Source organism: Sphaerodactylus townsendi, linkage group LG11 (genome assembly GCF_021028975.2).
Source record: "Sphaerodactylus townsendi isolate TG3544 linkage group LG11, MPM_Stown_v2.3, whole genome shotgun sequence".
NCBI lineage: Eukaryota > Metazoa > Chordata > Lepidosauria > Squamata > Sphaerodactylidae > Sphaerodactylus > Sphaerodactylus townsendi.
This window is the reverse complement of record NC_059435.1, coordinates 4,169,796-4,182,761: the sequence shown is the minus strand read 5'-3', so window position 1 is coordinate 4,182,761 and position 12,966 is coordinate 4,169,796. Positions and strand designations below refer to the sequence as shown.

The 12,966-nt window shown below is 50.9% G+C and overlaps 1 protein-coding gene across 1 annotated transcript in view; it reads right to left on the bottom strand.

Annotated features, from left to right (window-relative positions):
• Positions 1-12,733, bottom strand: part of FHOD3 (formin homology 2 domain containing 3) — a 372,798-nt gene extending 360,065 nt beyond the window's left edge. The window contains 1 exon segment of the mRNA XM_048511340.1: positions 12,133-12,733. Within this exon segment, the coding sequence (XP_048367297.1) occupies positions 12,133-12,306 (174 nt within the window). The 5' untranslated portion in view covers positions 12,307-12,733.
• Between the last annotated feature and the right edge of the window lie 233 nt (positions 12,734-12,966).

The window sequence follows — 12,966 nt, the reverse complement described above, 5'->3', positions numbered from 1 at the left end:
CCCTTGAATACTGTCCAGAAACTACAGTTGGTAGATAATTCTGCAGTCAGAATATTGACCGGATCAGGCCGTAGAGACCCTGTCACTCCAATCTTTTTCCATCTAGACTGGCTTCTAATTGTTTCTGGGCTCAATCCAAGGTGCTGGTACCAACCTTGTGGACCCTCATCAGGTGGAAAGGTAGCCCAGAAATGTTTTGATCACAATTATGATGATAATGATGGTGGTAACAATAGCAAACGATGCCACTGCCCTCAATTCCCTTTCAGCAGCTGGCCCTGGCCCCAGAAATCAAATCTTATGCATGGAATAAGGGTTGAGTAGGTTTCCCCTCAGGATCAAGGCAGACTCCAGCAGGAGAAAGAAATATGAAACAGCCGCTGGGCTTCATTTTGCAAAGCTGAGCCTTCCGCCCTTTGAGCTTACATCAGAGTAACAGTGTGTGTGAACCTGTCAGGAAACGACACGCCTAAGGGCACTGCGATTGCCAATTGCCTGGAAGGGGCAAGAGTCTTGCCTTTTTATTGCCGTGTTTCCCCAAAAATAAGACAGTGTCTTATATTAATTTTTGCACCCAAAGATGCACTATGCCTTATTTTCAGGGGATGTCTTATTTTTCTGTGTTCTGTTCATCAGGCATGCTTCCGAACAAAAACTTTGCTACGTCTTACTTTTGGGGGATGCCTTATAGTTCACACTTCAGCAAAACCTCTACTACGTCTTATTTTCAGCGGATGTCTTATATTTGGGGAAACAGGGTAGAGGCTTATTTGTCAGGTGATAGTATTCATCTGAATAACATGAAAAGCTTCAACTGCTAATTTCCCTACACGAATGGTAGTCCACTGGCCAAGTACTGGGTCATTACTGACCCACGGGGTGACATCACATCGCAACCTTTATGAGGCAGATTTTCTTTATGGGGTGGTTTGTCATTGCCTTCCCCAGTCATCTATAATTTACTTCCAGAAAGCCGGGGACTCATTTTATGGACCTCAAAAGGATGGAGGACTGAGTCAGGAGCAAGCCTTTATTGGCACAGAGAAAAGCTGAGTCAACCTTGAGCCGGCTACCTGAAACTGACTTCCTTCAGTATCAAACTCAAGTAGTGAGCAGAGCTTTAAGTGCAGGACCGCAGCTGACCACTCTGCAGCATGGGACTTCCACATCAACAGCTCCTGTTGAAGGGACTTTTTTCCTCCAGGTCATTTGGCAACTCTGATGGGCACATCAGATTCCATAGGTGTCTATGTGCATGAGTGAATAATCCAAGCAGTGTACATGAACTGACATGGAGCTACAGAAAAGTCCTGTTCACAAGCAGTATTTGCATAGTGCTCAGAGTACTTAGCATGTATGAGTACAAGCAGGAACGACACACAGAAAAAGCAAAAACATGAAGGAGACAAGAAACTTCAAACTGGAGCTGGATGGAGAATGTGCTAGTGAACGTATGCCATCCACTTGACAGAAGGATCTCCCCCCAGGGCAATAGTCACAAGGTTTCACATATCAAGCAAATGCGGTCTCAGAGCTTTAGCTCATAAGGGATGATTCTAAGTGTGGACCATCTTGAATAAAAAATTTCCCCAAACACAACTTGGAGGATTTTACCAATTCAATTCAATTCAATTCAATAAGCCTTTATTGGCATATACACGATAGTTCCAGTTAAAATATAGTTCCAGTTAAAAAATAGTTCCAGTTAAAAAATACAGTTCCAGTTAAAAGTGAATAGTAAGAAACTTCGCATTTGTCATACATTCAGTTTACAAACTTCTGACAAAAACTTTGCCACTATAAGGCAACAATGAAAATCCTGACAATTTAAAGCGTAACTACTTTATCTGATTCAGTATAATCAATCATAGGGTCTATAGCTTGCAACACTTGCAAGATGTACAGAGATACATAAAACCTTTATTAGGCTTAATACCAATATAACAACCAGCATTATCCAGGCAAATGTTCCATACACAAAACCATCACAGGTATTATTCCAAAGTTCCTAAAAGGAACCTAGCTACAGAATTTAAAATCACAGAAGAAGAGTTGTTTAGTAGGAATGCAACCTTCCCAGCAACAGAGTATTCCTTAAACTTAGCAGGAAGGAAAGTAAAAAACCTGGTCCTAGCTTCCTCGATTTGGGGCAGTTACGCATTATATGTTCCATGGATTGCACTACTATAGTACAGTGGGGGCATTTCCGCTCTTGCGAGTCAATTTTAAGAAACCTCCCTTGGAGTACAGAGCAAGGGAAGGAATTACAACGAGCCCTCGTGTATATCCATCTAAGCTTGGGCTCTTGGAGTATACTCAGATAGTCTGCCATCAGATTGGTTTTGAATTTGATGTTGAAAAAGAAGGGGGAACAGTTACTTCGCGCTTGGTCTTGTAGAACTTGTAGCTCCTGGTCAAGGAGTCATCTTTTTAGTTGAAAAAAGAGTTCGGAAGGAGGTAGCATTTGTAAAGAGTCCCAAGAGAATCCCAGGGAAAGTATTTTAATTTCAACTGCCCGCCACCACTTAGATCCATGGAGCTGGGGGAGGATATGATTGATAAGGCTACCAGTGTCCGAATTAAAGCACAGGCGACTTGCAAGATGTATGGTGAAGGGAGTTAGGCAAACTCTTTTTTGATCCAAGTACCAGTTGCTGGTGTCCAGACCACACTTGAGGGGTGAGTCTCTGTGTCCACTGTGTGCACAGACAGATAGCAGCTGCCACTGTCTTTACAGGCTGTGATCTCCTAATTATGTCTAAATGCCACTGACATCACACCCCTCAGTAAATATCTCTACCTAAAGGTCGCAAGTCAGGGGAGGGAGGCTTAGATCGCACCACACCATCTGGAAACGAACGTGTCGGAAGAGCGCATGCAGGAACAAGAGGCTGGAGCAGAAGTCAAATTCGACCAGGACAAAGATCAGAGGGCTGGAGAGGCTCGAAGGGGGGAAAAGACGTGGCCATGGGCTGCAAATCTGAGATTTAAATATAGACTGAAATGTAGGCCTTCCAGGTCTTGGCATCTCCAGCTTTAGACTCTGATTTTCCCAGTCATCAGAGACTACACCCAAGAAAAACACATGTATTTATGGTGCGCTACAACAGTACTAGTCCAGAGAACGTGGACCTGCATAAGGCCCTTCTGTGTACGGAAGGTGGACTTTTCCTGCATTCCTCTCCAATCCTGCAGGCCCTTCCGACCTTCAAAAGGCAAATTCCCTGGGTCATGAGGAGGTGAGGAGAGGCAGTTTCTCCTCCTTACTCTTCGCCAAGTCCCACCACACAGAGGAAAGGAATGGATTCCACCCAGAGGTGGGATTCAAATAATTTAACAACTGGTTGTTTACAAGCACCATTTTAACAACCGGTTCTGCCGAAGTGGTGCGAACCGGCTGAATCCCACCACGGATTCCACCCCCTTGTATGGTGTAGTGGTTAAGAGCACCTGTACTCTAAACCAGGTTTGACTCCCCACTCTGCCACTTGAGCTGTGGAGGCTTATCTGGTGAACCAAATTAACCTGTGCACTCCAACACACGCCAGCTGGGTGACCTCGGGCTAGTCACAGTTCTTCGAAGCTCTCTCAGCCCCACCCACCTCACAGGGTGTTTGTTATGGGGGGGGGAAGGAGATTGTAAGCCCCTTTGAGTCTCCTTACAGGAGAGAAAGGGGGGTGGTATAAATCCAAACTCTTCTTCTTCTTTCCTCACCAGTCCACTGATCCTCACAGTTATTCCTCCACAGGTATCCCAGAATCCCAGGAATGATTTTTCCAGTGGTCAAAGAGGGCTGGTCGAACAAAAACTAACAATGGAAATTTCCACATGCCTTCTCAGCAGGCGTGGTTGGACACAAACTAGGAGTGGATATGCAAATGTTTTAATGTGGTAGGCTTAAAGTATAGGTCACTGGCATTTTTGAGGCAGTGCACACCTTTGGACTTTTGACATAGGACAGGGGACTTTACCTTTAGTAAAGAACTTTGTGCTGAGGTGGAAACTGCTGTCAAGACTTTTCAAAAGATCTGTACAGCCAATCCTATTTCCAACGGCCAATCAGAAGCCTTGCTGGGCAAAAGCCCCACTTGGCCCCACCCACTTTCTAAAAATATTTGGAGGATGCCACAAAAGATATTGGCAGATCCCCAAGAATCACACTGGGGAACCCTAATGTAGAGAGCAACTGACAAGGAGAATTGGCCAAAACAAATAAAACCAGAAAATGACATGGGGGGCCTTCAACAAGCGACTATGCAAGGCCAGGAATATGGTGGAGCACGCATTTGGGCAGCTGAAGGTGAGGTGGTGGTGCATCCTGTCACAGGTGATGGTGAGGACAGAAAACGTGGCCCCAATAGTAGTGAAGTGCGTGGTCCTGCACAACATCTGCGAGAACACAGCCCACGATGTGCCACAGGGTGACCCCGACTAACCCTCCTGTCAGCTGTGCGAAGAGGAGCCAGATGAGGAGGTCGAGATCACAGTAGACACCCGTCGCAGCGACAGCGCCCAAAATGAAGCATGCCAGTGGGAGGGCCGGGCTGTCAGGGATGCCATGGCCAGGCCTCTGAACTGAAGCGAGGGGCCAAGGCGCCCCGGCCACAGGAGCTGGTGCTGAGGGAGGCAGCGCACATACCACAAGCCATCCAACCATCCCAGGCCTCCTGCCCCCCCCCCCCCCAGGAACACTAGTGCCAATGATGGCCAGGATGCTGGCCCAACTGGGCACGCCTGTAATGCTTTGGCTTCCAATAAAAGTGACCCAGAGAAAAAGTGGCTTCCATTGCTTGTCTGTCCGTGAGGGAAAGGGAGGGGAATCAGACCCTGATCCACAGCACCAGCGCCACAGGGCAGGGTACAACTTCCAAGCCCTGCAACGGCCCTGGAATCCCACTAGGGCCTGCAGTCATGCCTTCATCACGTCATCGTAACGTAGCCATGCAGAACCATTAGGTTTGAATTGCCAGCTGCCCAGGGCTCCAGACTAGACTCCCGGCCTTCCATTTCCCAGACAAGCAAACCGGGGAAGGAATGACTGCTGGATGCCGTGGTGTGTTCTGGCAGGAGGAGGAGGCCCTGCTGCTCTGGGCGGTGCGGGTAAACCACCTTGCCCCGCTGCTCATGGGGAGCACCCACCTCCCCAACAGGAAGACCTATGGAACCATCTCCCAGGCCCTCCAGAACTGTTTCCAGCGTACACCCCACGAGGTCCAAACGAAGTGGAAGGCTCTCAAGAAGGCATTCTTTGATGGCATGTGTCGCAACTCAGGGCACGGCCCATGTCTGAGGCGTTCATTTGTCCCAAACTTCCAAGCCACCCTTATGTCACCAATGTTGACAAAAGCACAAACAGGGGCAAAGGAGAAGGAGAGAAAAAGGAATTCCCCTTTCCCTGACACCTGTTTCAAAGTGCCAAGCCCCAGGGAGATATTCCCTCAGGAAACTGGTTCCTCTCTAGCTGGACGGATCTTCCCTAATTAAAAAAAAAAATGAAAGTTCGCTGCCACCAAAAATATAATCTGTTCTGTAGCCCATAAACTGATAAATGGACACCACTCTTTCTAGGAACACACACAGACAAAATAGACTGGAACGGTTGTAACTTAAACAAAACTTGAAAAGTTTATTACTGGCTTAAATGTAGGATTCTCAGGTAACCTGAGAGGATTTTAAAGCTTGTTGGTTTCAAAAACTTATTGGTTTCAAGAGCTTAATGGTTTCAGAGATGTTGTTGGCACTTCAGTTTCAAACATTCACAGACACACGCAGGTGTCACTTAAGAAAAGATTTTACTTCAGAAAAAGATTTGACTTTAGAGTATCACACTCCCTTTTCTGTCAGACGCTAGTCTTTCTGTACCTAACCACACTAAACCAACACCCCCCAGTCTATGCCCTGTGGGATTCTGGCACACAAGCCTCCCTCTCCCACCATCCGAACTGGCCACACTGCCACTGGACTGGGCCTCCTAAGACTGGGGTTGTACTGGTTAGGACAGACTCTAGTCTGGACAGAGGTTTTCCGGGTCACCCTCCACCAAACTCAGGACTTCCTGATGTCTCTGATAAGCTTCCTCAGCTTACAGAGTACCCTGTCTGACTCCTGCCAGAACAACAGCAGTGACAGATCTCTGCTTGATCTGCTCACTCTGCCAAAACGCACCAAAAGGCACAAAGAACCAAAAGAAAAAACCCCTCAGCACTCTGGCTGACTCCTTTTATATTCTTGCCATTTCCCTCTAGCCAATCAGGGCTGGCCAGGGCTTAACCCCTTTAGGGCAGACTCTCACCCTGGAAACTGAATGCCTTAGAAGGGCATTTGTCACAGCATGCAGGCCTGGGGAGGGGGCTATCCACAGCCCTCAGGATACCCACCCCACTACTGGAAACTGTGGCAGCTCTGGCAAGAGGTGGGGGAACTGCGATGGGCAGACCGCCAGCAGGAGGGTGAGCCTCCCCTTCCCCCCACGGGCCGGGCACAGGCAGTAGAGTTTGCCATTGCCCGCCCTTTGCAGAGCAACTCTAGACTTCCTTGGGGGTCTCCCATCCAGTGCCGATCCTGATTAGCTTCCGAGATAGGGCTTTCTCAGCCATCTTAGTTAATGTGTGTATTCTGAAACAAATAAAACCCGTTCTACTTAGAGATCAGACGTCCTAAGAAATGTTAAGTTTTAAAGAAACCTGGCAGCTGTTACAGTCGCTTTATGAACACTGAGCCAGCTGAGACTAGCTACTGCAGAATAAATTAATATAATGTATTTACTGCTGGCTGAATGAATGTAGATGTTAATGTTTAACCAGAAAGAGAGAGAGAGAGAGAGAGGAAGAGGCCAAACAGAAAGCCACTAGAATGTCCCCTTGGTGCAGCAGTACTAGAAACTACGTCCTGGTGTTATTTTATACTCTGGAACAGGCTAACCTGTCGAAGGATTAAAAACGCAGCAGCCAGTACAGTGAGAGAGGGTGGGTGAGTGGGTGGGTGGGTGGATGGGTGCCACCCGCATAAAACATTATTCACTTAAATCAATGGAAGCTATTTCTGAGGTAGGCGGCAGGCTCCCCACAGTGTCGTTACTCTAAGCACATCAATGAAACTGTATAAAAAATGGTTTAAGCTTGAAAATCTGCAAGAGAGTGCTACGTTTAGCACCAGATACTGAAGAAGAAGAAGAAGAAGAAGAAGAAGAAGAAGAAGAAGAAGAAGAAGAAGAAGAAGAAGAAGAGGAGGAGGAGGAGGAGGAGGAGGAGTTTGGATTTATATCCCCCCTTTCTCTCCTGTAGGAGACTCATAGGGGCTTACAATCTCCTTCCCTTCCCCCCTCACAACAAACACCCTGTGGGGTGGGTGGGGCTGAGAGAGCTCCGAGAAGCTGTGACTAGCCCAAGGTCACCCAGCTGGCGTGTGTGGGAGTGCACAGGCCAATCTGAATTCCCCAGATAAGCCTCCACAGCTCAGGCGGCAGAGCTGGGAATCAAACCCGGTTCCTCCAGATTAGATACACGAGCTCTTAACCTCCTACGCCACAGAACCACACACCACCATTGTAGTTCAGCGTGAGAGTCACCGTGGTGTAGCAGGTAAGAGCAGCGGGCTCTAATCTGGAGAACCAGGTTTCTTTCCCCACTCCTTCACATGAAGCCTGCTGGGTGACCTTGGGCTAGTCACAGTTCTTTCTGAACTCTCAGCCCCATTGACCTCACAAGGAGTCTACTATGGGGAGAGGAAGGGAAGGTGATTGGAAGTTTTGAGACTACTTATGATTGAGAAGAGTAGGGTATAAATCCAAAGTCCTCTCTTCTCCTTGTGTGCAGGGTCTCAGATTCAACCTCTGGCATCTCACGTAACAGAGCTACCGTGTTTCCCCGAAAATAAGACAGTGTCTTATATTAATTTTTGCTCCCAAAGATGCGCTATGTCTTATTTTCAGGGGATGTCTTATTTTTCTGTGTTCTGTTCGTCGGGCATGCTTCCAAACAAAAACTTTGCTACGTCTTACTTTTGGGGGATGCCTTATATTTTGCACTTCAGCAAAACCTCTACTATGTCTTATTTTCAGGGGATGTCTTATATTTGGGGAAACAGGGTAGGAAAGACCTCGCCCTGGGGCAGCTGCTGCCATTTGTGGTGGGTAGGGGATTCCCAACCTTGTTCTGCCCATGGGCACTTTTGGAATGTTGAAAACTGCTACTACAAAGCAGTTGGAGCCAGAGATTTAACCAATTACCAAACAGCTGACACGAAAGGTCCTTAAACGTTGAGAAAAGTGGGGTATAAATCCAAACTCTTCTCTTCTTCGCATCTGTGGCTTCTTGCAACGATATCAATTGTTCCAAAGGTTTAACTGCCATTTTTACCAAACCCTTCCAAAGCAACCTACAACTCATGCGGCTGCACAAGAGCCGCAGCTTCAAAACACTGTTCAACACCTCCCGCTTCGCCCTTAAGCCTGAATTTGTAAGCCAGTGGTGGGATCCAAAAATTTTAGTAACAGGTTCCCATGGTGGTGGGATTCAAACTGTGGTGTAGCGCCAATGGGGATGGGCGGGGCATGACGGGGGCGTGGCCGGGCATTCCGGGGGTGGGGCTGTGGGAAGGACTCAGCCACTGCGCCGGTCCTTGGGCGGGAAACGAATGCACGCAGGCGCAGGCTGCCACGCACGCCGGTGCACCTCCTGCTAGACTGCTTCAAGTTCTGCGCGCTACTGCTGAGAGGAGGGGCGTAACTAAGGCAAAAATCACGTGGCAAAATCACCCATTAGTCACCCCCCCTCGGCACACACAAATAATTAGCAACCTACTCTCGGGAACCTGTGAGAACCTGCTGGATCCCGCCTCTGCTGTAAGCCTACAGTTATCTTCCCAGGATCACATGATGCTCCAAGGGAAGTGAATCCCATCGACTTTGTGGTGGGTTCGCTTTAAGAACTTCACAACTGCAAACAAGGACAGCGAATCTGTCGGAGGATGTCTGCTCTGGAACAGAATCTCAAGAGAGCTTAGGGAAAGTGTGAGCTGATCATTCACAGAACTCCGTCCAATGCATTCCTCTGCAGGGATGCCAACAGCTTGGTGCCCAAAACAGTCTTGGGAATAAGTCCAGGTCACCCACTCCATAGAGACCCGACACAAGTCACAGCCAACTGATGGGTTTTCAAGGTAAGAGACAAACAGAGGTGGTTTGCTTATTAGTAAAAAGAAAATTATTAAAAAAGAACTCCACAAGTACCAACAAGTCAACAAGCCATCTACTCCAAAGTCCTCTGAAACTATTCCCAAATATCTGTGGAATCTTTTTAGGGGGAGCACTGGGGGAAGTCTATTCAGGACAGAGGCCAACAGAACACGCCACAGACATTTCCAGTGTTGGAGAAACACCATCTGCCTCCCATGTATACTTTGAAAATCTATACCTGGATGACAAAATCCAAGTATAACCTACAGCCGCAGGTTAAATGCTTGTGTATTGTTAATCAGCAATCATCATCCAGGCAACCACAATCGCCACAAGAAGAAGAAGAAGAAGAAGAAGAAGAAGAGTTTGGATTTATATCCCCCCCTTTCTCTCCTGCAGGAGACTCAAAGGGGTTTACAATCTCCTTGCCCTTCCCCCCTCACAACAAACACCCTGTGAGGTAGGTGGGGCTGAGAGAGCTCTGAGAAGCTGTGACTAGCCCAAGGTCACCCAGCTGGCGTGTGTGGGAGTGGACAGGCTAATCTGAATTTCCCAGATAAGGCGACAGAGCTGGGAATCAAACCCGGTTCCTCCAGATTAGATACATGAGCTCTTAACCTCCTACGCCACTGCGAATAGACACAAAAATATAGAGAAGAAACCATGGCTGTGCAGTCCGTCAATATTTGACAAAGTCCATAAGTATTTCAGTGGTTCTTCTTCTTCTCCCACTTCATCTTGCGTATAGACATTGTTGTTGTGGTTAACCATTTACTGTACCTGCTGTATTGTTTTTGGTTAGCTTTGCAGATCTGCGCATCCACTGGTACAAATGCTCAAGCTAACACTTCTGGCAACAGCGACACGTGCGCCTGGACAGTAACCTTGTTAGCCACAGGCAACAAATCTCTTCCTGATGAGCTCTCACTGATCACTATAGCACCTATCCAGTTATCACAGAGCTATGCAAGATGGTCTCAGCACACTGTTTTCACACGAGTCTTTGCCTGAACCCTGATGGACAACGCTCTCCCTTTCAGAGAGCAAACACACTTCCTTCTAGAGCCAGGCAGAATCCATACCAGTCTTCCCAGACTCTTCTTTCCCCTCTGGGAAGAGAATCCCTTCTTTCCATAATCCAAAACAAGCATATGCAATGCCGTCTGATTGACTACAGTTGGGATTCTACACACGCTTCAATGGGAGCATAATCCCCTGAAACTCTGTGGGGGTTTTCCTTCACAAACACTCCAAAACTTTGTCCTAATTTCCAAGCACGGGCTTCCCAGACAGCACCATCACATTAGGAGCATTCGTCTCTGCCTGGTTATAGTGAAACACCAGTGACAGGTACAGGCACCAGTGCTCCTGTTCAGCTTCCACACAGTTTTGTGTGGCGTTTAGTGCTTCTTTACGCAGCAGTGGCATAGTGGCTAAGAGCAGTGACTTAGAGCAGGTGCACTCTGATCCGGAGGAACCGGGTTTGATTCCCAGCTCTGCCGCTTGAGCTGTGGAGGCTTATCTGGGGAATTCAGATGAGCCTGTACACTCCCACACATGCCAGCTGGGTGACCTTGGGCTAGTCACAGCTTCTCGGAGCTCTCTCAGCCCCACCACCTCACAGGGTGTTTGTTGTGAGGGGGGGAAGGGCATGGAGATTGTCAGCCCCTTTGAGTCTCCTACAGGAGAGAAAGGGGGGATATAAATCCAAACTCTTCTTCTTCTTCTTTATCTGGCAGCTATGCGAGCTTTATGTGAAGCAATCAGACAGCCCTATCCACGGAAGAAGCGGCACACAATTTGGTGTGCACCATGTGTATGATGGCACACAAGTGTCTTTCCCTACACACACACCACACGCATCTAGAGACCATACCTAAGAACTCTTTCGCAGTCAGATCTGCCCCACAAGCTTGTCCCTACAAGCTATTGCTCCCATTCCATCCTGCCCCTTAGATTGTCACTCCTGGCTGCTACTGCTCACCAGGGGCTTCATTTGCAGCAGATCAAATTGTTCAACATCTCAAAGACTGGACGCACAGTAGGCGGTGCAAGGTGAGGAAATCCTGGACAACGTGCAGCAAACACAGGCAACAGCCCCCAATGCGCCGTATGAAGTTGATACACAAAATGTGGTGTCACAACCTATGACCCCAAGAAGCATCCGGCCAGCGTCCAGTTTTCAACTGGGCAGCCGGAAGAGCTGGGGCTCTGTGGCAGAGAACGTCCCTGGTTCCAGAGGTGGCAGGTGATGGGAAACACCTCCACCTGAGACCCTGGAGGAGCCCCTGCAAATCTGAGAGGGAAAACTGAATCTGATGGGCCCCGGGTTTGATTCAGAACGGCAGGTGCAGGTGTGTCTCCGGGCACTTCAGAGAAGCTGGGAGGTGGATCAAGACCGCAAGTGGCCTTCTGGGGTACACTGCCTCCGAACATGGAGGTTCCACTGCAGCTTAAGGGCGGCGGCAGCAGGCCCGTCCGCGGCGAACTCCTCCCATCGCCTGGCAAACTGCAGCGCCGCACCCCCCTCCCCCACCCCGAAGGGGAATCGCGCGTAAAGGCGCACAACCGGTCCGGGGCGCTTCTTTTTGGGATGGCCCGCAATCTCCCCCCAAGCCATTTCCTTGGAAGAGCTGGGAGGACGAGGCCGTCTAGGGGGCCTGGCTCACCACTGCAACCGGCCCCCCCCCCCCCCCCACACACACGCAATTCCCTCCCCCGGCGGTCCAGGCAACCGGCCCGCGGAGTCGCTGGCGGGTTCCTCGGCGCGGCTGACTCTGCAAAAGCTCCCTCTGCGCCCCGACGGCGGGCCAGCAACAGCCACGCGCCGCAGAGGGACACCGGAGGCTTCGCCCGGGAGTCGAGCGCCCCTTGCTCCCGAGTAGACCTCCTCCGCACGGCCCCCTGCAAAGGCCCGGTCCTCCCCGGCGTCTCGCTCGCCCGCCCTGTGACCTACCTTATGGGGGGCTTTGAGCAGGCGGTGGAGGGAGGCCAGCTGGGTGGCCAGCGGGATGTCTGGGCGGAAAGTGTAGCAGGGCGGCCGGGTGGGCTCCGGGAAGCTGGTGCTGTTGAAGGGGTCGGTGTCGTCCAGGAACTGCACCCGGCAGGCCAGCGGCGCGGAGGTGGCCATGGCGCATCCCGGCCCGGCCCAGGAGCCGCCTGGCGGGACGAGCCGAGGGCTCCGCGGAGCTGCTTCCCCGGGATGCCCCCCCCCCGCAGAAAAAGCCCGGCCGGGAGGGAAAAGGTGGCGCAGAGAGCCCCCCCCCCTCCGCGCCCCTCCGGGGGTCTCGCAAACGGGGGCGCCAAAGGAAAGGCGTCCCGGCCCCGGCGAGGGGGGGGCGACAAAATGCTTCGGGGCGCTGCTGTCCGGGGAGCAGCCCCCACCCCCCGAAAAGAGTCCGGCTGGGAGGGAGGAGGTCCGGGCGGGGCGCTCCCCCCGAGCCCCAAGGGAGCCCCAACCGAGCGGCCCGACTCACGGCGCTCAGCACCAGCCGCGGGCCGGCGGCGGCGGCGGCGGCGACTCCTCCATGCTCGTCCGCCGGCTGGCCGCACCGAGCCCGACGCCGAGAGGCGGCTGCTGGGAAGCGCGCTCGCGGGCGCCCCCGCCGAGCCCGCCCGGCTCCCTGGCTCGGGCGGCGGGCGGCGACCTCCAGCGGGCAATCGCGGCCAACCAGCCCGCCGACCGGCCGCGAGCCCCACGAGGCCGCCCCCGGAATGCCCGGGAGCCTCCTGGCCGGGGCGAGCGGTGGAATTGGGCCCAGGGGTCGACCACCGCCCTGCCGTTGCCAAC